Source organism: Symphodus melops (assembly GCF_947650265.1).
Source record: "Symphodus melops genome assembly, chromosome: 17".
NCBI classification, from domain to species: domain Eukaryota; kingdom Metazoa; phylum Chordata; class Actinopteri; order Labriformes; family Labridae; genus Symphodus; species Symphodus melops.
The window spans coordinates 16,403,933-16,429,492 of record NC_136707.1 but is presented as its reverse complement, the minus strand read 5'-3'; the positions used below and the strand labels follow the sequence as shown (position 1 = coordinate 16,429,492).

At 41.7% G+C, this 25,560-nt stretch overlaps 2 protein-coding genes across 2 annotated transcripts; both read left to right on the top strand.

Annotated features, from left to right (window-relative positions):
- The first annotated feature begins 6 nt into the window (after positions 1-6).
- pde4a (phosphodiesterase 4A, cAMP-specific) lies at positions 7-12,185 on the top strand. Its single transcript, XM_079367276.1, has 10 exons — positions 7-758; positions 3,005-3,098; positions 3,227-3,390; positions 3,745-3,843; positions 3,935-4,099; positions 4,223-4,322; positions 5,101-5,255; positions 5,394-5,516; positions 9,423-9,605; positions 9,811-12,185. The coding sequence occupies exons 1-10, from the start codon at positions 639-641 to the stop codon at positions 10,324-10,326; spliced, it is 1,719 nt and encodes a 572-aa protein (XP_079223402.1). The 5' UTR covers positions 7-638; the 3' UTR covers positions 10,327-12,185.
- A 4,135-nt stretch (positions 12,186-16,320) lies between these two features.
- Positions 16,321-25,501, top strand: prkcsh (PRKCSH beta subunit of glucosidase II). The gene is made up of 17 exons (XM_079365535.1): positions 16,321-16,802; positions 16,909-17,025; positions 18,682-18,777; positions 18,961-19,018; positions 19,167-19,284; positions 19,597-19,726; positions 19,887-19,971; positions 20,632-20,710; positions 20,820-20,903; positions 20,984-21,145; positions 21,263-21,356; positions 21,704-21,773; positions 23,066-23,155; positions 23,257-23,331; positions 23,434-23,533; positions 23,648-23,805; positions 25,262-25,501. Exons 1-16 carry the CDS (start codon positions 16,715-16,717, stop codon positions 23,792-23,794), a joined length of 1,593 nt encoding a protein of 530 aa, XP_079221661.1. The 5' UTR covers positions 16,321-16,714; the 3' UTR covers positions 23,795-23,805; positions 25,262-25,501.
- Positions 25,502-25,560: the final 59 nt, after the last annotated feature.

Genomic DNA, 25,560 nt, shown 5'->3' with positions numbered 1-25,560 from the left:
CCTCCATCGGGTCCTCTCTGTGCCCTTCAGACAGTCCCTCAATCCCTCTCTGTTTTCCTCCATCTTCCCTGTTTTGGCTTTCTTACTCCGCTACCCTGCAGTGACTACATTTGGGTCAGTCTGCTCTGCAAATGGGATAAGATGTAGTCTCTACAGCAGCCAGATCCAGGGGGCTCCTGGTCTGCCCATCAGGGGGACCCTCATCTTTGGACCACATTTAGGCTGGAGCCTAACTCTGGACTGACTGGGTGGTCGGCTTTGGGGAGCTGCATGTAGGCAAGGACTGTTTTCAACAACAACCCCTACCCTCACCCCCTTCCCCTGTTCCTTCGTCCCCCATCTCGGGGCAGCCGTCACTCTGGAGAGTCCCGGCTTGACTGGTTGTGGCCTCTCTCCACACACCCTGACGACGCCCTCATGCCACTGGGGCACCTGCAGTGCGCCCACCCCGCTCCACTACCGCACCTCTTGCCTGTGCCATCGGCCCAAACCCCCTGTCACCCTCAACATGGGTGTGGTGGAGGCCATTGACCCCGCACCATCCCCCTGCCCCTCGCCCGTACCAGGAGGTTACAGGCTGCCCCGCTCCTCCAGCTACAGCCCCCTGCAGGGGAGGGCAGGGGCAGAGCTGGACCTTGATGCGGCTGCTGGAGGGGTTCTGGATGGGGGTGGGGACGGCGGCAGAGCGCAGGACACCCTTAGTGGACCTGTTCTGTGAGACCTGCTCCAGGCCCTGGCTCATCGGTTGGTGGGACCAGGTAGGACTGGGAAAGTTTGCAGAGTGCAATGAGGCCTGGCAGTGGCCATCTTGGATAAATGTGTTGCCTCTTTGTTGTGGCAACATTTATGCATGAAGAACAACTCATCTATTTGCTGTTTGTGTTACTCCAACCATATTGATGCCTGTTAATGAGTTAAATTTGTGTGTTCGGGGGAACATTACAGTACATGGTGCTTCTTGAGGAATACTTTACTAGATACAAACATGTGGTAAAGGAAGGTTTTGTGGGTCAGACAGTGGCTTTGAAACTGTGTGTGATAAGTATATTCTGGTACATTTGAAAATAAATCCATGAAGGGGAACAGCGATAAAGGCACAGAGTTTATTAACTCGTCTCTGTGTTTCCATATTGCAGCAACACCGTAAACAAAAAAACAATATCACTCTCATTCTTTGTCCTTCCATATGGTCTATATTCCTCTGAGAATACTCCAAGACTCTTAAAATATAAGAAATTGCAATTTACAAGCACTGCTCTTGCTTTCTTCACTGCAGGTACGTTGCAGTGTCACATAATGTCCGTTTTCATCCTCAACACCTGCGTCCCACATCCCACTGCCTTTCTCTCCTGCTACCCTGAGGCTGGCCTCAATAAAGACTCAAGGAGGCCAAGCATATTGTTGTTGAAGGACAATGCTTATTGTCCCAGGATTGAGTAGATAGATACTTTGTTTATTCCGCAGGTGTGCCACAAAACCTCCTTTAAAATGTTCAAGGCTTGACAATCCGTGATTTTTCTGACATATCAATTTTGTTTTAGATTGATTGTCCTTTCATCATGTTAGTTACGTCCTTTCTGACTTTTGTCGTTTCTGCTGTTTTGTATGGTATCTTTGACCTTTTGATACATACACTGCTTTTGTGCTGATGTCTCTGAATTATGAATTTATTCAAAATATAGATTAATTTCAGGAGTGTTAAATTTAGCATGTTTCTTATTCAGTTCCAAGTTACTTGTAATAACTGGATACATAGTACTTTCTATGAGCTTACATTTAGGCAAATAAAGCTTTCTGGTCCCCTCCATGTGCTGCTAGCAGTTAGCATTTGTGGTCATGTCTGCTTTATTGGTCAGTATTAGAAGGAGAGTGTTGTTTTGTCCTGGCATTAGGACTGGCACCGTGGAAGTGTTGGTTGACAGCTATGACTCAGCTTTACATTATATCAGAAGGGAAGAATGAGAGCGAGCAAGAGAGAGGAATAGGTTTGGGCTGAGCCTGCTGTCTTAGTGTGCCACGCCACTGGGCTTGACTTGCTTTCCTGATGACGGACTCTAAATTTCGACTTCAGCCTACCTGTTTGCATGCTCAATCATAAAACAAAGGCCAAACCAGACGGCATGGGTCAATAAAGAGATTTAATTGAGTGTGCGGGAGTGAGGACAGGGGAAGATTTTGGGGCTTGAAGGCTGCAGTGAGGACTGTTGTTTACCTCAGGAAAGATGGAGGAGCAGACATAAGAAACAGAGAGATGTAGAGAGGGAACAAAGCAGGAAGGGAGGGTTGACCTTGGTAAAGGTCAGAGACACCTGCCTACTCCCTCAGATTGTCACCCAAGCAGCCACCGCTCTCGCATCAAGCTGAAGGACTGACTATGAGGAGGCAGTTGCCACGGCAACCGCTCTGGTTGCCATGGAGATTGTTATGTGTGAAAGATCAGTCAGTAGGACACAAACCGAGGGGTCTCGTCCAAAATCGCATTGTACCTTTGAATGACTTGTGCGACAGATGGCTTCCGAGCCTCCAAACACAACCTTTGTCAGAAATGTTTATACAAACGCTGAGAGAAAATTCAAGAACAGGGGTTTTCTGTCTGCAGGGATAATGTATTCACTTAATCACATTTTTGCTTGTACTGCAAAGACCTGCAGACTTGTTGTCCATGACTACCATTGTATATATGGAAAAAAACATTTTAAAGAAACCACATTACTGTGCGTTTGAAATAAATAGCGATCAATTGAAAGAAGAGTGAGTTTTTCTATTGAACAGGATGTTCTCAAAAAGAGGAGGGATTATTAATCATTTATTTCCTCATCCTTAAGTGAGTAAAGTGAGGTTGGTGATGATAATCCATGGTATCATTAGTTGACTCAAAGCAACATTTTTCTCAGAACAAATGATTTCTTATGTATAATGTTGATCATTCTGCTGGTTTCTTCCTTTTGGAGAATGTTGTGCTTCTACTTCACACATCTCTTGTCTCTGTCTCTCCTCCCATCAGTTCAAGAGAATGCTGAACCGGGAGCTGTCCCATTTGTCAGAGATGAGTCGCTCAGGGAACCAGGTGTCAGAATACATCTCCACTACTTTTCTAGGTAAAGCAAACCTGCCACGCTTTGACGATTAACAGCTGTAGCAAATCCTTTATGGCGCAGGTGCCTTTAGCCTGAGCCTAGCACAACAAAAGTCTCTATCCTGACTGACCTCCATCTTGCCCCCAAAGATAAGCAGAACGAGGTGGAGATCCCATCCCCGACTTTGAGGGAGCGGGAGAAGCCCATGTGTCATATCAGCGGGGTGAAGAAGCTCACGCACAGTTCCAGCCTTTCTAACTCCACCATGCCTCGCTTTGGGGTGAAGACTGAACACGAGGATTCATTAGCCAGGGTAAATAAATCTTCCATTGTCTCAGTTGTTTTTAAGGGATGGAATTGATTTTTGCCGTCTTGCTGCAAAAAACTCTGGAGAGAGAACAAAAGTCTTTGCTTACTAGCCCTCTGAATACCATTGTTTCAAGGTAAATATAATAACAGACCAACACGTTTAATTTTTCATCATTAGTGTTACACAAAAAGATGTCAAGAGTTATAACCAGTAAACAAAAGGGTCCATGCAACTCAGTACAAATCTGATAAATGTACTTATTTGAAAATACATCAATGGCAAAATCAAGCTTTGCAAATGAGATGGGTGAAACTGACTTGCTGGTATGTATGTTAATGCTGTCTGTTGTGCCTTCAGGAGCTGAACGACTTAAACATGTGGGGCCTTAATATCTTTCGTGTGGCAGAGTTCTCTAATAACCGACCCCTCAGCTGCATAATGTTTGCCATCTTCCAGGTGAGAGAAACTGCTTTGACTGGCAACTGAATGGGAACACGTTGCATGACTTATTTACGTCCATGACCCGTGTGTACTGTCTATGCTGCAGGAGAGAGATCTACTGAAGACCTTCCGGATCCCTGTGGATACTTTTGTCACCTATGTGATGACCCTGGAGGACCACTACCATGCCAATGTGGCCTACCACAATAGCCTCCACGCTGCAGATGTCACTCAGTCGACTCATGTTCTGCTATCTACACCGGCTCTAGATGTAAATACTTCTACTGCTCTGCATATAATTCAATGTACAGACTATCACAAACAACAGGCCTTCTTTAAAGACTACAATCTCTGCCTTAACATCTTCTTTTTCCATTTCTCTTCTCCCCATAAGGCTGTGTTTACTGATCTTGAGATACTTGCTGCACTATTTGCTGCTGCCATCCATGATGTGGACCACCCTGGAGTGTCCAACCAATTCTTAATAAACACCAGTGAGTCCAATTCACATCAATAAACTAAACACAGACATATTAATCGGGAAAAAAAAGAAAAAAAAACAGTGGGATGACATGGGACTCCTTGATGGAAGTGACTCTTAAAATAAAACTTTTGCTAAAAATCGAAATGTCGCAGAGTTAAAGGGATACTTCACCCATTTACAAAAAGCGTCATATTGCATCACAAAAAAAACTGGAAAACTTCCAGGCAAAGAAAAACATATTTTTCTCGTCTCAGGGCAAAATGAGGGTTGGATTCACAACCATTCAACACTACTATCATGTTTCTAATGATACAAAGCTTCATGCAAATGGGTGAAGTATCCCTTTAAGTCAACCTCATGTATTATATATGACCAATGATAGCACAACAACAAAGAATAGAAACGTTAAAATCACAACATATAATGTCTATTAAACCCTTTTCCCCATAAAAAAGAGTAGGTAGGGCAGGTCTCTAACATCCACTTGGTCAGTTTAAGATAAAGCCACTACTCTGGGTCAAATATATTAAGAACAGTTTTCTTTGATTTCTTCAGATTCCTTTTCAAACTATGTGTGTCAGTCTGTGCCATCTTTTACACACATTTCTTGTTATTAAGTGCTTTATACCTATGTTACGCAATTTACCTAACTGTTCTCAAAGATTAGGAAAGTATGTTTTCGGCATCACAGTCTTTTTTTATCACTGATGGTGAGAGCATGTTGATGCTGATGAGGTGATAAGTTTACTGAATTTTGACCAATGTGTCTCCTTTGATGCTTCCTTCAGACTCAGAGCTAGCCCTGATGTACAACGACGAGTCTGTGTTGGAGAATCATCACCTAGCTGTGGGCTTCAAGCTGCTCCATGAGGACAACTGTGACATCTTCCAGAACCTTAGCAAGAGGCAAAGGCAGAGCCTGAGAAAACTTGTTATTGATATGGTGAGTGTCGTCAACACGCTCATTCTGAATCATTAGAACTATTGCTTTGCACAGGTCTCCTTATCTGCTCCTGACTGTAGTTCTCCTTCCATGCCAAACAGCCGTTATCAAAGATATTCACACCAACTCTCTTTCCAGGTTTTGGCAACAGATATGTCCAAACACATGAGTTTGCTGGCAGACCTCAAAACGATGGTGGAAACCAAGAAGGTGACAAGTTCTGGAGTACTGCTGCTTGACCATTACACTGATCGGATACAGGTGGGATGCCATCTTCAAATTAAATGACTATGATTGAATGGTTGAAAAAATTATTTATTGGATATAAAGGTGTAATGTTTTTTTTTCTCCCCATTCGTCACGGTATGGACGTCAAGGTTTTTTGCATGTCATCTTTCAAAAATACATCTGAAGGAAGAAGAAAGGCAATCACATGGCAGTATCTACACCCCAGTCCGGGTGGCTGAAATGCCTTTTAATTTAGAGGCCTTTAAATTAATGAGAGTTTTCATGTGGAACATTTACTCTATGCACAGAGAATCTCCCATGACCAACAATTAAAGAGGTGTTACAACGATCTGTATCGGTGCAGACTCACTGTTGAAGGGTTTAATAATCCACTCCCACTTCACAGTAAGAGGTTTTAGATGGCACACAATGTGGCAGATTCTCCACCTGAGCACACAAATGTAGTGGAAATGTGCAGGGAGAGGATGTCAGCTAAGGGTTTGAGAAAGGCCCTAAGAGAACTGCACATTCCTTCACCTCCCCTCCATGTTTACCAGTTTGCAGATTCCAGTTCAGTAAGGACGAGACCGCTGCTATTGGTTGTTGACAATGGTCACATAATGGAACATTATTACAATCAGGGTAAGACAAGAGTGAAGGAGACTTTGTAAATTGGGCGATTGCTGCGCTGTTGTTTTAGGCGGTTTAGTGTTGTGTATTTGACTAAACTTTAGAATTATTGTGATTTTAAAGACCTGTGATCGACATTATGCTAGTGAGCCCAAATTCTTGTAATTTTATTCCAACTTTGGAAATGTGTCTGTGACTTTGAAATCACCGGAAATGTCATTTGGTGTTAGGCCGGCATAAGGTGCTTGTTTTTGTGATTCTAGGTTTTTCAAAAACAATCCTAGAGTTTTGAAACCTGTAGGTAAACTCTAGGTAAAAGAAGGTAGAGTCTAACGCTGAGCTCTCCGTCCTCTACCCATGAGGAGAAACAGATAAAGGAGGGAAAACTAGCTGCTGCAATGCTGCAAAGCTTTGGTGGTATCACATCTGCTTGTAATCAATTGAGTGCTTAGAAGCTTGTATGTTTTTTTTAGTGTAAGGAGTGGAAACTTTGTTGGTGGTCTGGATTTGTTGAGGGATCAAGGTTCAGACACTTATCAGTGCTATACCACTTTTTTGTGAAATTAAATAAATGCTTGTCTCTCTGCTCTCTAACACGACAAACGCCATTCAAATCTCCTCTTGCAGCAAGTTGCCCATCCACAAGGTTTCAGAAGAACTTTTTCCCTTTGAGAGCTTCGTGATTTTTTGAATACTCTCGAGATGCTTTTCGTGACATAGTCAAACGCTTAGAATAACAATCTGAGCATGTAGGTTTCAAAAACTCTATTAGCCCTATTGGCAGACAAAGCTTCCTTGCCTGTAATTAACCCAAATTACAAACAAAAGTCACAACTTCAGACTTAAGAAAATAAAAGGGTCATTTGACCTACGTTCTGTCTCAACTTGGCACTCGTGAAACATGTTTGGGGTTTTACAAATTATGTAATATGAACCTAAACATTTGAGTAGTTGAAACTGTATATTGGGCATGATTGGTAAAAACACTCCTCGTTGAAATTGGTCTCAGTTCCCAAACTTTTAAAGGGTGGTGTTAAAAGAGGAGGAAATTGGCAACAGAATGTTGTACTTGACAATTACTCTACTCTTTTATGAGTGTTCCTCTGTGATACCAGCTTCTTTTAAAAGAAATCAATAATTTCTCACAAAAATATTGATGATGCAAAACAGATTTAAAAATGTCTTCTTCTGCTAAAGAGATAGTTGGAAACTACAATTAAGAGCTGAGACCATAACAACAGTAAACTCTATGACTTTCTTAAAATGAGACAAACTAGCTTTGAATACTCACATTAAACTGACCATTTCCAATGATGGTAAAATGAGACAAAATGAAAATATGTCTGTATATTATTGCAGTACCTGACTTGAGTTTTCTGCCTCATCATGTTAGAATCTGTCTACATTTTCCTTTCCAATCAGCAGTCTTAAAACACCCCCGTATCTCATAACACTTTCCTATTTGTGTTTCCTTCATGTGCCATCTTCAGTTCTGCAGATTTGCGTCCAGTTTCCCTCGCTGCTTTACAGTTAAGGCGGCCTCCTTCACAACATGTGCGGTCCGACCTAATGATCTTTGTAAAAAAAAAAAAAGTCAGCAAATTGATTATAATCCTCGTGCATCTCTAGGTGAGATCCAGCAGCAGCTCCAGATGCAGTTGGATAGTCTGATTGGATTACCTGCAAAGTTTTGGGCTTTTCTGCGTTTCATTTCAGTGTGTCTTATATTGCACGTATGAGCTTGTTACAGGTGACAACATTCAGAAATGTATTGTCAGTAAAGTCATGCTCTACTTAAGTAGGTAGCTGCAAACTAAGACTAACAAACTGTTAGAGTGTGTGCTGTGTTTATTCCAAAAACTGAAGAAACAGCCCCTATACGTATAGGATTCCTTGGTGTTATGTCTTACTACACCGTAGACTGGAAATATTAATGGACAAAGCCGGAGCTCGTCAGTGGTGTTCACCATGCTGCAAATGCTGTCTTAGCATAACTCTCAGTCAACCTTACACCAGGCTGAGAGCTGGATCTGAAGCAGATTTAAAGTCTCTTGACAAACCATGACATCACACCCACCTGTCAATCAGGTCAGATAGGCACCTAAAAATGGATAACTTGTTTCCTTGTATTCTAAGTATATTTTTGTTGGTTTTTTTGTGTGGAGGTATTTATTTTGTATTTCATCCCACCAAGAAGCCAGCCATGACCTTAACTGGCAAATTTCTGGCAGGAAACCTAAGCATCTTTTAAACTCTTTATCCCATTGTCATCCTGTCTTTTCTCTCACAGTATACAGACTGAAACCAAATTAACCGGACTTCTGACTGCAACCCTTTTTTTTTTTTGGAACAGTTTGTTCTCCTTTTCATTAGCAACGGTAATATATCAAGGTATAGCAATCAGAATCAAGTATTTAATGCTGCTTTCCAGTTTAACTGGAAAGTGGGAAATTCCGAGTTCCCAGTCGGAAGTGTCAACTGGAATGTCCCCTGAAGTCGTTACTTGTCGGAAAGTTGGAGGAACTCGGAGTAGCCCGAGTTAGAATCCAACATGGCTGCTACATGCATTAACCGCACGTTTAAGCTGTAACTGTAGTGTTTATTAGCCGCTTGTTCCTCTTTTTGTAGTGTGTCGTTATCGTCTGGTATTAGATAGCAAAACAAAGGCACTTCTGGAGGTGTCCATGTTGCTTCTCCGACTTACAACTGGAACACGTTCAACTTGGGTATGACGTCATTCCCAGCTCCGACTTCCCAGTTCCAAGGGAAATGGAACACAGCAAAACACAGCTGTGCAATAAATGTATGTAACCACTGAGATTCACAGTGATACATTAGGCTGTTCAAATTCAGGTCAGAAAGGACTCGTGACACGTATTCACCACAAGGTCAGCAGAGATCAGAGTCAAAACTTCCTGCACATGGGGCAAACCAAAGCTCCTCACAAGAGCAAAGAATATACGTTCTTGCCAATGTAGGTGACAGAATCCTGAAAGGGGGAAGATGTTGCAGTTTTCAGGAAAGAGAAAAATTATAAAGATAGCTTGTTTTTTAGAAGAGGGCATTTAAAGTTTGACTGAAAAGTACTGTGATGTGAGGAAAGGTAGAAAAGAGTTGAATGAACTTAAAATAGGTGGTCGGATGCACTTTCAGCTGCTGAAGACATGGTATTTAAAAAAGCACAAATCTTCAGATTGCCATGGGGACAGATGAGGACATGGACTGGTGATCGTCATGATTTAAATCAGTGTTAATTACTTGTGAAGTGTTGTTGCGGTGTGAAACGTGTGACTGTGTGTGTTTGTGCAGGTGTTGAGGAACATGGTGCACTGTGCAGACCTGAGCAATCCAACGAAACCCCTGTCCGTGTATCGACAATGGACAGAGAGAATCATGGAGGAATTCTTCAGGCAGGGAGATAAGGAGAGAGAGCGAGGGATGGAGATCAGTCCCATGTGCGATAAACACACTGCATCTGTGGAAAAGAGCCAGGTAAGTGAGCATGTGTGATGTATGACTCTGTAAACAACTGGATAATGCTGTAGGTGGTGTGCTAACAACATTGCAGAGAGTGATCTGACATCTCTGATCACAGCAGTCATCCTCGTACATTTTTAATGCTAATTATGTTGGGATGAAGTGACACCACTGTGCTTGTTCTTGTGATGCCAATCGTGCTCTGTTTTTGTGGATGTAGGTGGGCTTTATCGACTACATTGTCCACCCACTTTGGGAGACATGGGGGGACCTTGTGCACCCTGATGCCCAGGACATCTTGGACACCCTAGAGGACAACAGGGACTGGTACCAGAGCACTATACCGCAAAGCCCCTCACCTCCTCCTGTGGGTCAAGATAAGGAGCTAATTGACAAGTTTCAGTTTGAGCTTACCCTCGAAGACAGCTCTCCACGAGAGGAGGGAGATGAGGGTGAAAAGTCAATTCTAAACCACGTGGAACAAGACTGCAGACGAGGGGAGGAGGAGGAGGAGGAGGGAGGAGGCAAAAAAGAGGAAGACACAATGGCAGAGGAGGAAAATGAGGACATAATAGAAGAGGAAGATGAAGTGGCAATGGAGGAAGAGGAGGCTGAGGAGGAGCGAGAGGAGGAGCTAAAAGCTCGGCTGGAGGTGAGATCTGAAAAGGAGAGACTTTCTGACACAAGTCCTGTAGAGGAAGAGGAAGATTCTTCTTCACAAGCTGAAGATACATGAGTTCTGCTCCTGTATCTCCCTCTTCACTTGCACACATTATCTTGTTCATCCTTGGCCAAACCAAGAACAAAATAAGACTGCAAAGACGATGCAGACCTTTAAATATATATTTTCAAAAAGGGAATAAATCAAAATCGCTCAAAGAGAAGGTAATTACACAGCAACTGTAGATTCGGAATGGGACAAGTCTGATTTTGGACTGATTTCACAACGAACTTTAAACCAAGAGGAATTTAGGAGAGGATTTAAGATGGGCACGAAAGACAGCGTAGCACTCTGGGACTGGAATGCACACACATAAACAGACATCAAGTGACACGAGATCACACATGGTAGGGTAAGTCATGCAATGTGTTGAAGTGCATTTCACTGCTGAGACCAATGCACAGGACACACAAACACATACACACACTTGACTTTATGTTTGTGTGTGTGCATATGGGCCATTGATCATGTAATGAATCTCTTTGGAAAAAGCCATCTCTCAATGGAGTATTAACTAGTGTTCGGTCAGTATTAGTAATTCATGTTTGTTAGAACCTCAACAGAAACTGTTCTCCTCAGAAAAGTTACATGTCCGAGGGACTTTTTTTTTCCATTTCTGTCGGGAAAAAAAAGAATATCCACCGAGCTGGAAGAGAGAGGGAGGAAGTTACTGAAGGAAAGAAGGATGCTGTGATGAGGGGGCCGCCTGGTCCCACACCCCTATTCCCTTTACGAGGCGAGTGCTACTGGTGCAAGATGGCTCTGTGCCTTTCAGAAACACCAGCTTCCTGAATGGAGCTGTCGTGAAGCAATGCATTGTGGGCTGGGAGTGTCTGATTTGTTATCATTTTTGATTGTCTCTCGTTAACGATCTCTCTTTACTGTTCATGATATCGTGGTGTGTATCTCACACGTACTGTTTCTGTGGTGATATATTTTAAGCTGTAAGTCTTCCTTAGTTGCTCTTCTGGTAATGTAAAAACTCAGAACTCTAGATGCAGAGCAATCACTACCCTCCACCACAACCACCAGTGGTCTCATTTTCAGCTCATGTTTTTCTTATTAGAGTGATTTTTTTAAACTTACAGAGAATAAGCCATGTGATGCTTTAAAGCCTATTTTTTGCCTATTTTCTATTTCCTGAATATGTTTATGAGATTTATTCCATAAGCAGAACAAATTCTCAACCTTCATCTCACACCCTCTTGCACTGTGTGTGTTTATGTCTCCAATGTTTCTCACCAAAGTGAAAAGGATGAGAAACTCTGTCAGTTTGACAGTAGAGGAAATGATTTGAAGTAACTCAGAAATATGTGAAAATCAGGACGGTAGAATGTCAAGAGAAAGAAGTGCGACCTGGCCAAAAGGTGGTCCGGCAGTCCCTAATCATCCTTGTTATGTTTGATGCTTTTTGCCTTAATGTGGGATGCAGGAAACATACCTGCCAGTATGTAGATTTATAAGATACATAATAGATATCCTAGTATATTTATATCATGTCTGTATGCTTATTTCTGTGAGTATCAATGTGTCTATACACGGTGTATCCAGCATTGCATTTGGATGGAAAATGGAAACATTGCTGACAATAAGTTTTTATGCAGTTGCTTTGCTGGGACCAATGTAAAGAATGTGTTGTTTTTTTAATCATGACGGTAAATGACAACTTCTGAACTACCTGGCGGCAAGCAGAGGTAATGAAAGAGGGAATTTGCGGGAGATAAGAGTGAATAAGGATGTCCTCTGTTAGAAAGTGACCAGATAATAATTTACTGACGTGGTGTAGTTGATGCTTCTTTTTTTTTGTCTTGCTTGTTGGCTTATTGTGTTTGTCATGAGCAGGCTATTGAGTAACCAAAAAAAAAAAAAAAGAGGGAGAACAGGACGTTAAAGATGTTGTCATAAGTGTCATTTTTTTGTCCCTCACTGGTATCACCACACCTCGTGAATGGTGTTCGGGATTTGATTAGCACAGCTTCAGTAGGTCGCAGGTTCGTTTAGGTGTTTGTTTTTCACAGGGTAATATATATATATATATATATATATACATATATATATATATATATATATATATATATATGTGTGTGTGTGGTTGTTTTGAAGGTAAGAGCGAGTTTCTGCAGGTCAGTAACTGAGTTTATCTGAAAACACCACAGCTCGGTGCGACAGAAACCTGTGTGTTCGACGTGCTCCATGGAGCAGAGCTGCCATGCCATGGAGCAGCGCTGCGGGGCCACCACACAGGCTTTCTTACTGGTAATGGGAATTCAGGATTACTATTAGGATAACTTAAAGGTTCCCATATGCATCGGCCTTTTACTTTAATGATGTTGCTTTGTTTTGTGGCTTCATGTTATATCATAAGCTATAAAAACAGTACTATTTAATTGCCATACAAACACAATACTGTAGCAATTGTTTCTTATTAAGACAATTATTCAACTGATTGATTGCTGCCATTCTTTTTAAATGATGAAAAGAAAACCATGGTAAGTGTTTTCTTTGAACAGTTTGTGTACAGTTTATTTTTATATCATTCTGGTGGATGGTCTGGAAAACAAATTAAGTATTGATGATAGCTATAAGCATTACCACTCTTGTATATAATGTAATATTGGATTGTAAATGAGAAATTTATCCAAGTCAAAATGATGACAAATAACTACTTAGGGTTGTTAAGTGAACCACAGAGGCACTGCAGGACACCCCCCCCCCCCCCCCCCCCCCCCCCGCCCCACACACACACACACACACACACACACACACATACACCTTGTTACTTCTATGATTGTTTTTGTTCACGTGTGCTTACATTCTGTCACTATTTTCTGCGTCCACATTTCGGATTCAAATCAAATATATTTGTACCAGCACTTTATTTCATCAGGTTTAGAGGCAGACGGTGATTTTCAGGTAGTGTGGGGTCTCTGCTGGTGGTTTGGTCATTGGAGGTCACCTGTTGATTATATTCCATAGGGCCGAGTCACAAACCTTCATCTTGCAGTCGTCGAGGTTTACCTCTTTTCTCGAGGCATAAACAAACATATAAAACATGGTCAATTAATAGTCCATGTGAGATTAAACTAATTTGACCGATACGGTCAAATGTACACTGATGAAGTCACATCAGATGTGATGTTTTAAAGGAATCAAATGTGTCCTTATCCAACTTGGCCATTTCTAGTACTATCACCACCTCTTTTTCTTAGTAACTTTAAATCACTAGCCTAATAGCCTAAATGTTTGTCCAGTGGCGACCAAACTAGCTGGTTACCATCGAGTTACTTTGTCGCCGACTGATTCCCTCTGTGTAAAATTCTCTGGGCTTTAATACATATGTTTGTTCACAAGTAAGAAAGATTATACAAGGGGAAAACAACATAAAATGATTGTAATATTTGTAAATGATCTTGCTGTAATGTGTAAAATGTGTCCAAGTTATTTTTTATTATATTATTTTTATGAGAGTTTTCCTCTTTAACAGAGCTGACGTGTCATTTTGTGAATAAATGCATTTAATAAGCAAACATCTATATATAAAACAATATTATAGTATATCAGTATATTTTTCTTTTATTTCACTGTTCGGTACTGTAAAGTGTGTTAAAAATACAAATAAAGTAAGATTTTTATATTAAGTGCATTACCATTGTCATGTTTACTGTAATGTTTTATTTTAGTGTTTGGAGGTTCTGAAGAAACAGGCTGTCATGAATGAACTTCTTTAAAGGCTTTCAATAAATACAGTTCATGGAGAAGACTAGATGGTGATAGTACTGTTATATTTAGGATAAGATAGGCACTTTATTGTCATTGTATTTAGGAACACAGTGAAACTTTGTATGCAGCACTACTGTGCAGCAGCAGCAGCTTGGTCATATAGACAATTCTCAGAAAAATAAAGGGAACACTTCAACAACACAATGTAATTCCAAGTCAATCACACTACTGTGAAATGAAATTGTCCACTTAGGAAGCAACACTGATTGCCAGTCAATTTCACATGCTGCTGTGCAAATGGAATAGGCAACAGGTGGAAATTATAGGCAATTATTAAGCAAGACACCCCCAATAAAGGAGTGGTTCTGCAAGTGGTGACCCCAGACCACTTCTCAGTTCCGATGCGTTCTGGTCACTTTTTTTTTTTTAAAGGTTTATTTTGGGCATTTTTCAAGCCTTTATTGTGGAGGAGGACAGTGGATAGGGTAGGAAATCAGGGAGAGACATGTGGGAAAGACGCCACGGGCCAGACGCAAACCGCGAGGACTACAGCCTCAATACATGGGATCACGCGCACTGCCACTGCGCCACCGGCGACCCCATGTTCTGGTCACTTTTAATGGTAGCAGTGCTTTCACTCTCGTGGTAGCATGAGATAGAGTCTACAACCGATACAAGTGGCTCAGGTAGTGCAGCTCATCCAGGATGGCACATCAATGTGAGCTGTGGCAGGAAGGTTTGCTGCGTCTGTCAGTGTAGTGCCCAGAGCATGGAGGCTCTACCAGGAGAAGCCGTGGAGAATGTTCTGCTGCCTGCAGCTTCCTCCAGAATGACTGGTTTGGCAGTGGGTCAGTAATGGTGTGGGGTGGCATTTCTTTGGGGGGCCGCACAGCCCTCCATGTGCTCGCTAGAAGTAGCCTGACTGCCATTAGGTACCAAGATGAGATCCTTAGATTCCCCCCCCCCCCACCCCCCACCCACTGGAGTGTGTCAGCAGTTCCTGCAAGATGAAGGCATTGATGCTATGGACTGGCCCACCCGAGACCTGGATCCAATTGAGCACATCTGGGACATCATGTCTCGCCCCATCCATCAACGCCACAAGGCTCCACAGACTGTCCAGGAGTTGGCGGATGTTTCAGTTCAGGTCTGAGAGGAGATCCCTCAGAAGACCATCTGCCACCTCACCAGGCATTGTAGGGAGGTGATACGGGCACATGGAGGCCATACACACTACTGAGCTTCATTTTGACTGAAGTTGGATCTGCCAGTAGTGTGTTTTTCCACTTTAATTTTGAGTGTTACTCCAAATCTGAGTGTTACTCTTAACCTCCATTGGTTAATAAATTTGATTTCCATTGATGATTGTTGTATGATTTTGTTGTCAGCACATGTCCCGCCCACCAGAGATGCACGGAGGAAACAAAGCCGAGGAGAGAGGAACGAGGAAATCAGTTTTAAGAGACATGAAACGTTGTTTCCTCGACAGTCACATGACGCGACATCAGCTGATCACGGTCAGCTGTTAATCAGCCGAACAGCTGTTTATGTCCACACAAACCTGTATTTCAACAACGAACTCTGTATTTTATAAACAGATATTTATGTGTCAGGAATACTGAAAATGATTGATTAGAATCTAAATAATGAAACTTTGTGAAGATAAGTGTGAATGTAAAACAGACTCCCTCTTCATCAAACTGTCATCCTCATCATTATCAGACATTCAAACAGTCTGAGGGATGATGAACATATTGATTTCATAGAAGTTATAGAGCTTCATATTTGGTTGTTAATCTTCACGTCATCCTCATCACAGACCGACTCTTTACAAATTCACTGATGTTCATGATCTGTTTAAATGTCAGTCGCTCCGTTTACCGTCTTTTTAATGTCCGTCTTTTCTCCGGTATTAAGCTCTGCTCATGTTGAGAAGTTTCTCTGAAGTCTGATCCCGTGAAGCGTCCAATCAATGAGTGATATACGAGAAGGGGGCGTGTCTGTCAGTGAAAGACTTCCGTGAAGTCAGCTCTCGTGTCTCCTCGGTCATCGCTCCTCGGATCTGCCTCCTCTCTCCTCGATCCTCTCTCCTCCGTTCGCTATAAGAGCTTTGGGACGATCCTCAACATGGCGGCTCTTAAACTACTTCCGGTTCGGCCGCCCTCGTCTCCAGACGGCTTGCACGAGTCTTCACCAATCACAAGAGCCAAACAAAACATTGTCCAATCACAGAGAGACAAAACACAGATGGGGGACGATATACGCATGCGCGTTGTCACCACGGAACTAGGCGTTACATTAGCCGGTAATGATAAGCTGTAAGGTTTTTTCCCCCAAGAGCGTTTCATTATCATTATCTATTTTAACTCTTACATTTGATCTTAATTTAGGGCTTATACGAAAGGATTGTAAATACTTTCACACTTTTGCTTTCTTTAATCAATTTGTTAATGAATAATTGTCCTTTTACTGTTACTGAAGCTAAATCCGCTAGTTAGCATTTATTTGTTACTCGACATATGAGACACAGATTTATTTTGAGTTAGTTTGTGTTTTATTTCTTAGCGTATGTTATGATTCATACTGTCTAGTTCTGGTTTTAATATTCAGATTCTGTCGGATTTGTTGTACAGCTGTTTTTTTTTTGCTGAATATTCACAAACTACGGAGGTGCATCCACAACATGATCTGTCACCTACTCCTGCTCCTCCTGCTGAGTGTGGGAGTCTCAGCTGTGGAAGTCAGCCGTCCTCGTGGTGTCCCTATAACAAGTAGGCATTCATTATGATAATACAAGTGTTAAGAGCGAGCTATGACTCGTTATTTATTCACTGTGTTTTTGCTGCACTCGTTCATGTGTTTGTTAATTCTCTGCAGAGATGCAGTTCTATGTGAAGGACAAACCCTTTACTTGTCTGGATGGCTCCCGCTCTATTCCCTTTGACAGAGTCAATGACGATTACTGTGACTGTCAGGACGGTTCCGATGAGCCAGGTGCGTATGACTCTTTGACTCCTGTATCGAAGTGTAGTTCTCTTCTCTTCAGTGGCCTTAAAGAGGACATCTTATCCCCCTTTTTTCTCCCTTTTCAAACAATCCCCTGTGCTCTAAATGAAACATCTGTGCTGTTATTTGGTCCAAATATAACATAAATCAAGTACCAGAGGAGGTTTGTGAGCCTGTAGAAACTAGCTCTCTTAGAACGCTCCGTTTTGGTGTGTGTCTCTTTAAATGCAATGAGACCCCCTTGAGTTTTTCCGATATACATCACTCCTCTGGCTCAATCTCAGTTCCCTTATTTGCACCGAGTGTCCTCCGAGTTGTCTCCTCCACTTGCGTCTTAGTCCCGCCCACCAGAGATGCACGGAGGAAACGAAGCCGAGGAGAGAGGACCGAGGAAATCAGCTTTAAGACACATGAGACGTTGTTTCCTTGACAGCGTCACATGACGCGACATCAGCTGATCACGTTCAGCTGTCAATCAGCCGAACAGCTGTTTATGTCCACACAAACACGCACTGTATTATTTCTAATCAAACACACACACACTGTATTATTTCTAATCAAACACAGTTACAGTGTTTAGTGTGTTTACCTGATTAAAAAAACACCTGAAGAACAACCTGCAGGTCTGTTTCAAACCAAAAGGGCAGTTTCTACTGACTAAAAGATTTCATTTTTAATTGTCTATAATTATTGATTATTATTAAACAGTTTGGACTGAACCTAGCCTGTATTTAGACAACGAACTCTGTATTTTATAAACACAGATATTTATGTGTTAGGATACTGAAAATGATTGATTAGAATCTAAATGAAACGTTCAGAAGATAAATAAGTGAGAATATAAAACGGACTCCTCTTCATCAGACTCTTTTTAATCCCAGCTCATCACAGAGCGACTCTTTACAAACTCACTGATGTTCATCATCTGTTTAAATGTCAGACGCTCCATTTAGCGTCTTTTTAATGTCCGTCTTTTCTCCGGTATTAAACTCTGCTCATGTTGACAAGTTTCACTGAAGTCTGATCCTGTGCAGCGTCCAATCAGTGAGTGATATACGAGAAGGGGGCGTGTCTGTCAGTGAAAAGACTTCCGTGAAGTCAGCTCTCGTGTCTCCTTGGTCATCGCTCCTCGGATCAGCCTCCTCTCTCCTCGATCCTCTCTCCTCCGTTCACTATAAGAGCTTTGGGACGTTCCTCAACATGGCGGCTTTGGAACTACTTCCGGTTCGGCCGAGGACCGAGGAGACTGCAAATAAGACACTTGGAATGTACCCTCTGTGGAGACAATAAAAATGGCGACCTGAAATTTATTTTTTTATTGGAGGTGGAGTCCATAGGAGGAGACACCAGGGGAGGGTATTTTCTCACCAGAATCCAAATTGTGGTGTCACAAACTGAGAAAATGTGAAACAGAGTATTTTTCTCTGAGTGATAAGACTTATGCAGACCACAAACAAAGGGCTGGATGGATTTATTTCACATTTTGTGGATTCATAGACACTCATGTTACCCAAATAAATGTTAAAAAACCTTGTAAAAGTAGATTTTTCACAATAGGTTGCCATTTAAGTAGCTCAAATAGTTGCTGACAAATGGGAGGTTTGCTTGATCAAAGTTATTTCATGACACCTTTTTTTCCCCCAGGAACCTCTGCTTGTCCCAATGGCAGCTTTCACTGCACCAATGCAGGTTTCCAACCAAGCTTTATACCTTCCTCCCGCATCAATGATGGAATCTGTGGTACGATGCATCATTTCCATACTATTTCTTTGAAGGTGTCGGTGTTCGAGTGGTTCATCCCTCAATGCAAAGATTGGCGGTTTGTAGAACTGCTTTCAGTGGAACACTAGAAAAGGGTTAATTGCAGTTCATTTAGCATTTTAAGGTGAGTTCACTGTTATTCAAACACTGTTTCCTATGCAGACTGCTGTGACACAACCGATGAGTACAACAGTGGTGTGGACTGTCAGAACACATGCAGGTGAGGACTTTGCTCCATCTATAACCTTGCATAGACCACATGTTTATTCCAGAGAGCCGACACGAGTGCTTGCACTCATATTGACATTTCAGTCATGTCCCCTTCTTTTTTTTTTTGTCAAGTATTTTACCGTAGCGTGTGATTTCAGGGAACTCTGGCGCAAAGAGAAGGAGAGCCTGCAGAAGTTGGCCGAGATCGCAAAAGAGGGTTTTCAGCTGAAGCTACAACTTATCCAAGAGGCCAAGAGGGGCCTAGAGGATAAGAAGGTGGGAATATGTAATGTTTAAAATGTACAGGTCTGCAACATTGATTATAACCTTTTCAGTTTTCTTATGACAACATCCAACTCAATCTGAGCGGGTTTGCTTAATCTTCAGATACCAACCGTTGTACTTTCCCTTACTGTTAATTATTTTCATATTATTCAAGCAGTTTTTTTGTGGCCAATGTTGTAGTAGTTGTTTTCCCAGGAGGTGACGTTGAAAGTATTGTTTCAAAAGTTGGATTGAGTTTTCAGATATTGTCTTGGTCTTATTTTAAAAATAAGAACAACTCATGCATTGTATTTGTCACATCAGGTCAAACTTGCAGAGGTCCAAGTTAGCAAGAAGGATCTGGAAGAGAAGGTGGAAGCGATGAGAACTGTAAAGGAGATGGCAGAGCAGCCGGAGAGAGAAGCCAAAGAGCGCCATCTCAAGGCCTGGGAGGGTATGTTTGAATGTGAATAGATATCGCCATCTACTGTTCGTACAGAGTTTCATCAGACGTTGTATAAGTGCTTCGATCAGCCTGGATGCAAACATAACTAACTGCAGTGACACAACAGAAGGAATCAACAAGGAATGTTTCTCTTTTTTTTTTTTTTAAGATGAGAAGGCTGCTATTCGCCTTGAGAAGGAGAAAGCTAAAATGGAAAATGTGTTTCTTGAACTGGACGATGATGCAGATGGCTTGTGAGTATCCGCCTACTCCAGAATGTATAACACCACACAATGAAAAAATATTTGGGATCACCTGTAACCACACAGTTGTATTAGAACCAGCACCAGCTTCAACTCATTGAAAACAAACTATTTACTACCTGCCTGGCCAATTAAGGAATACACCATCAAAATAATCCTTTCTTATTTTGTTCTTTTTTTCCCCCTCTCCTTTGGTGGTCACTTTTTATTTTACATTTTGAGTATGTTTTCTGGTTAGCTATTCTTATATTTGCTTTATCTACTTTAATAACTTATTTCTGTGTGACATGTCGTCCGTTAGGAGAGCCACTCGACAAGCCCCTCTGGGTTTAATTGGCTTCTCCAGCACATTTCTTTTAAAAGGCATCTTTTTTTCTTTTCTTTCTATCAACTAATCCTACTGTCTGTTTTTTTTTTAAAAATCTATTTTATTTGTTTGCTTTAAGTGCATGAAAAAACAGGTAGATGGGCTGCAAGTTCTCTGTACATTAATATTGAGGAATAGACAGTGATCCTATACAGCTGGCTTAAGAAACACATTGGGATTGTGATACAGAAGGGAAGATTTCTTTTTTCATATGTAACATGTTGCTGATCATTAGTAGAAAGACTGGCAGACATTGAATATTGATCTTTAAATGTTCTTCTCAGTGTTTCAGTGGCTGAGCTTCAGTCTCACTCTGAGCTCGACCCAGATTCAGATGGTTCATTAACAGAAGCAGAAGCTCAGGTACATGCTTTTTTCCGTCCTATAAAGTGACTGTTGTTACCCTGTTGTATTATCAAATGAAATGAATCACACACAAATCCAAGAGTGACGATGGCTTTTGTTCACATAGGGACTGTTGGGAGGTGTGGACAGAGTCGACATGGAGGCATTTGAGTCCGTTTGGAATAACATCAAAGAAAAATACATCTTCGAAGTAAGAACGTGACACTGCGTCTTTTCATAAAACTTCATGGTGGGAATCTTGTGTTCCTCTAAATGTGTGGTTTGCATCAGGCCAGCACAGACAACCCAGCAGCTGTGGAAACTCCGCCGGAGGAGACGAGGGACTCGGTCTCTGACAATGACTCCGAGCTGTACCCCGAAGACGACCTCCCAGAGGAAGACGAGGACGATGATGAAGATGACGATGAGGACCCAGATGCGGGAGACTATAAGGTAAGCCTACTGAATTTCTTCATCAAACTTCTGCTGGATGATTCTCAAGTTCTCAATTCTCTTGTTTTTCTTTTTCTTCCCCCAAGTGAGTCACTGTTGTCTGTGTTTGACATGCAGAGCCCTCCTACGACACTGACTCAAGAAAAGAAGGATGACGATGACGAGGGGACGATGCCACCCTACGACCAAGAAACGCAGAACCTCATCGATGGTAAGACTGTGGATGAAAAAGAGTGACTCAGTCGATGCTCAGCCATGAGTAAGTGAGTCATGCTGTAAATTATCAGGAAGAAAGCACATTCACTGGATACCCACTTGTTTGAATTCTGATGTGCTATCTTTAAACTCAGCACTCATCCGTGTTTATCAGGGGAACAAAGTGGTTTACTGAACAGCTGTGGGTTTTTTTTTCTTCTTTTTTTTGGTTGCAGAGGTATGCAGCTTGTTTCATAAGCATAATCAAGAAGTTGTGATTTGCTTTTTTTTTTTTTCCTATGCGAGCACATTCATGTTTGTGTTTGGAGTGAATTCATATGGATGTTGAAATTTGTTTTCCAGCCGCTCAGACAGCCAGGGACGAGTTTGATAAGGCTGAGAGGGCTCTCCGGGAAGTGGATGATCAGATCAAGTAAGTAGAAAGCCTGACTATGACAGATTTAATAACCAGAGCTTATCCAGAGTGCCCCGTTCACCCTCACTGTGATTATCACAGAGACGTACATCTGAGCGTGTGTGGAACTACACGGACCATTCAGGACCGGAATCTAAAGTTAGAAGGAGGACATACAGGAGGCATGTTTCCTTAATCAGTCCCTCCAGGACTTCCTGCAGATCGTATCTTGTCGTATCTTTGCTCTGTGTCTGCTGGGTTAAACCCCCCCCCCAAAAAAACGATCTCAAATATTAAACATGCAGTAAAAAGTAACGGAACAGTATCAGCCACACAGCAGCACTTTGTCAACAAACTGTTGTCATGGAGACAGGACAGACCTGCAGCGCTTTTCTTCTCAGCACACAAACGCACTCCTGAATGCATTTAAACAAGGAAGCAAGTTTAGTCAGTGGTCACTAAACTGTGGTGACGGGGGGGGGGACTGCTATGATTGGTGAAACTCGCGGGGCAAACTATTTCGATTTGTTCAAAATTGCCGAAATGTTTCTGTGATTGGACAAAATTACAAGGTCGCCCAGAATCTGCGGGGATTGTTGGGTTCGAAACGTCGTGACATTCTGCAGGGACTGATTAATGCTGTGCTTCTGTGGACGCACGGACTAGGACACCAGTATTACATTATTGTGGAATCAATATGAATACGGACAGATTTAGCCACAGCGGGAAACCTTGAGTGCATCGCATCGACTTTGTATTTTACCTCTGAAGCAATGTTCATGAGTCTCTGTTACATAAAGAATATTAAACCTGCAGAGTCCATTTGCACATTTGAGAAAAAGCTAAGTCCCCTCTGCACATTCTGATGAGGACGGTTCTGTTAATGATGACGATGTTTAGGATGGTTCTGATGCTGAAGTCTTCAGAACAGCTGCTCATGTTGTGCTTTGCCTCTGTGCACTGCCTGTCCGCCCCTGCGCGTCTGATCAGACTGCTCATTTACACTCACTTGACATTGTTTCCTCCTTTTTTTTTTTTTTTTTTTTTTTTTTTTTTAAGATCCATCCTTGTGTTGGACTTACTCTGTAATGTGCGTCACTTTGAATAAAATAAAACAATAAATGAGCTGTAGAATCGTATATGAAGACGTAGAGCGGCAGAGTTTCGGTGCGACTCTGAAAAGGACGACATCCTCTCTTTGAAGTGTCCCAATGGAGCTTTTTGTTACGCAACCAGTTGACATGAAATGCTGTAGAACAAAAAGAAAAATGTAAACCTTTTTGTAACTCTCGCTCTTTTTTCCCCCACAGGAACATTGAAAAGGAAATCTCCTTCGACTTTGGACCCCATGCTGAGTTTGCTTACCTCTACAGCCAGTGTTACGAGCTGTCTACAAGCGAGTACGTGTACGCTCTGACTCTATAACGGATGTCTTGTTGTGATGGAAAAATGTGTCACAAGCTTCTACGACTTCAGGACTAAGTCTTTGTTTCGCTTTTAGGTACATCTACAGGCTCTGTCCATTCCACAAAGTCTCTCAAAAACCCAAGTATGGCGGATCAGAAACAAATCTGGGGTAAGAGAAAAACTGTGAGGTTTTTTGTGTTTCATGCTGCATTTTATTTTTTATTTTTTTTCGGCCCACACTTAAATCACCCCATACTTTGCTTTTTTGTAGAACATGGGGGACGTGGGCAGGTCCAGAGAATGACATCTACTCTGTGATGAAGTACGAGCACGGCACAGGGTGCTGGCAAGGCCCGAACAGGTCCACCAAAGTCAGTATCCGCTTCTCTGCCCTGACTTTTTTTTCTGTTGTTCCGACCGTGTTTGAAGCCCACTGATGTCTCCGGATTGACAAAGCAAAGCTAATGAATGTCTTTGTCTGTCAGGTAAAATTGACATGTGGAAAGGAGACAGTTGTGATGTCTACCTCAGAGCCAAGTCGCTGTGAGTACCTGATGGAGTTCACCACCCCGGCTGTGTGCCAGGAGCCACCGAGCCTGGACTCAGGACTACATGGTCACGAGGAGCTCTAGATCTAGATTTTGTGAGTAACTTGATCCTTAAAAAAAATCAACATCAAAGATGAACTGAGGCAATCTTACTCTGGTTTGGGTGTGGCCTGTAAAGTATTTTCTGTTGCAGGACAGTTAGCCTAACCGTAACCTAAGCACAAACATCTACCGCACACAGCCTTTTGTAGAAGAGGCTTACTTTAGCTGCACGTAGACGGAGCTGTCAAGATTTAGCATTTTAACATGGAGGAGAGGAGAGCGAGAGCCAGGTAAATCTCTTATTTGGCTTTAACTTTAGCTGAGAAGTTTAGAGCATTAAGACTTTACCTGGGAACAATATGATCCTCTGTGCTCTTTGACTGTGTGGCGCAATCTCATATCCATCATTTACTGCAGACACCTTCACTCTGCTTTTTGTAGGTGTTAGCTGTTCAATATTTTTACTTTTTAATGGCCATGCTTTCCTTAGGCTGTCCTTTTTTTTTTTTTTTTTTTTTTTATAACAAAAGCCCTTCAATAAATATGCTTTCTATACATTACCACTGTTTATATACCGCATTGAAGTTTCTGGAAAACTTTCCATGTGAAGTTAAAGTAAAGCAAATATTTTAAATAGGAAACTTCCCTTCCCTTATTAATTATTAGGGGTAATTTAACCCAACTGTAACATATCCAAGCATATAAACTTTTTTTTTTTTTTTATCTTAAGCATACATCCATGCAAAGTAATAAAATAATTTTTTTCCAAACTGTATTAAAGTTCCCTGTAAAGAGCCAACCTTCAATTTTATAAATTCCTGTTTGATTCCCAGGGAAAGTTTTCATCTTTGAGAATTCTGGCAATTTTGCAACCCTAATCAAAGATACAGCCAAAATGTGCAGTATGTAACTTAATATAGAGATTGCTTTTCAGGTTTCATCACTGTAACCATGGCTACAGACAACTTGTTTTTTTTTTTTTTCAAATATATTGTATGTTGTGGTTTTCTGTACTGTGTTTAGTGGAAGTGTTAAAGGACTACTACTTAAAGGTGCACTCTGACGTTTTGGAAGAGAAATGTGAAAGCTGGAGAATTGTACTGATTCTGTTGTATATGTTCATGACTTTGTACACAAACTGTCCTAAGAGGAGAATTTGTTCCCTGGATCACTGTTCTCCAGGAAGCTTTTTGTTTCCAGGGAGATATTTGTCCTTTTGAGTAAAGTGTTGTTTCAAAAAATATATAACCTAGATTGTTTCACTTCTCCAACTTTCAAATGTCACCACCAAATCTACGTAGTGCTCCTTTAAACAGTTAGTTATTGAATGTGTCTAGGATCTCTAAAGCCAACTTAAAACTCAACCTTGACTCTGAGTTGATACACCGCTGACACGAAGGCTTACTCTCTGGAAACTTAGCCTACCTATGAAATTAACCTTCACTTTAACATTTAGAAAGCCAATGACTGAAGCAGACGAGCCCTTGAAGTGTACCTTTGCTCTTGCAGGTTTTTTTCCTCGAGGGACCACAGTACCTGCAGCAACATGATGTTGCTAAGCGATGAGCAGCGTCACTTCGGTGTGTCGGTTAACAATCAAGAATCAAGAATGGAAATTCCAATTAGTTCACACGTCCATTTTCCCAAGCTTACCTGCTTGTGCTGTTTGTCTGAATGTGTCAGATTTTTATCATTCCATTGTTTTGTTTTTTTCTCAAATAAAGTTAATTTTTATCATACTCCACACAAGAGTCCAGTGTCAACAACTGTGATCTAACAGCCTGTAGTTAACGTACTCTCAAACATAA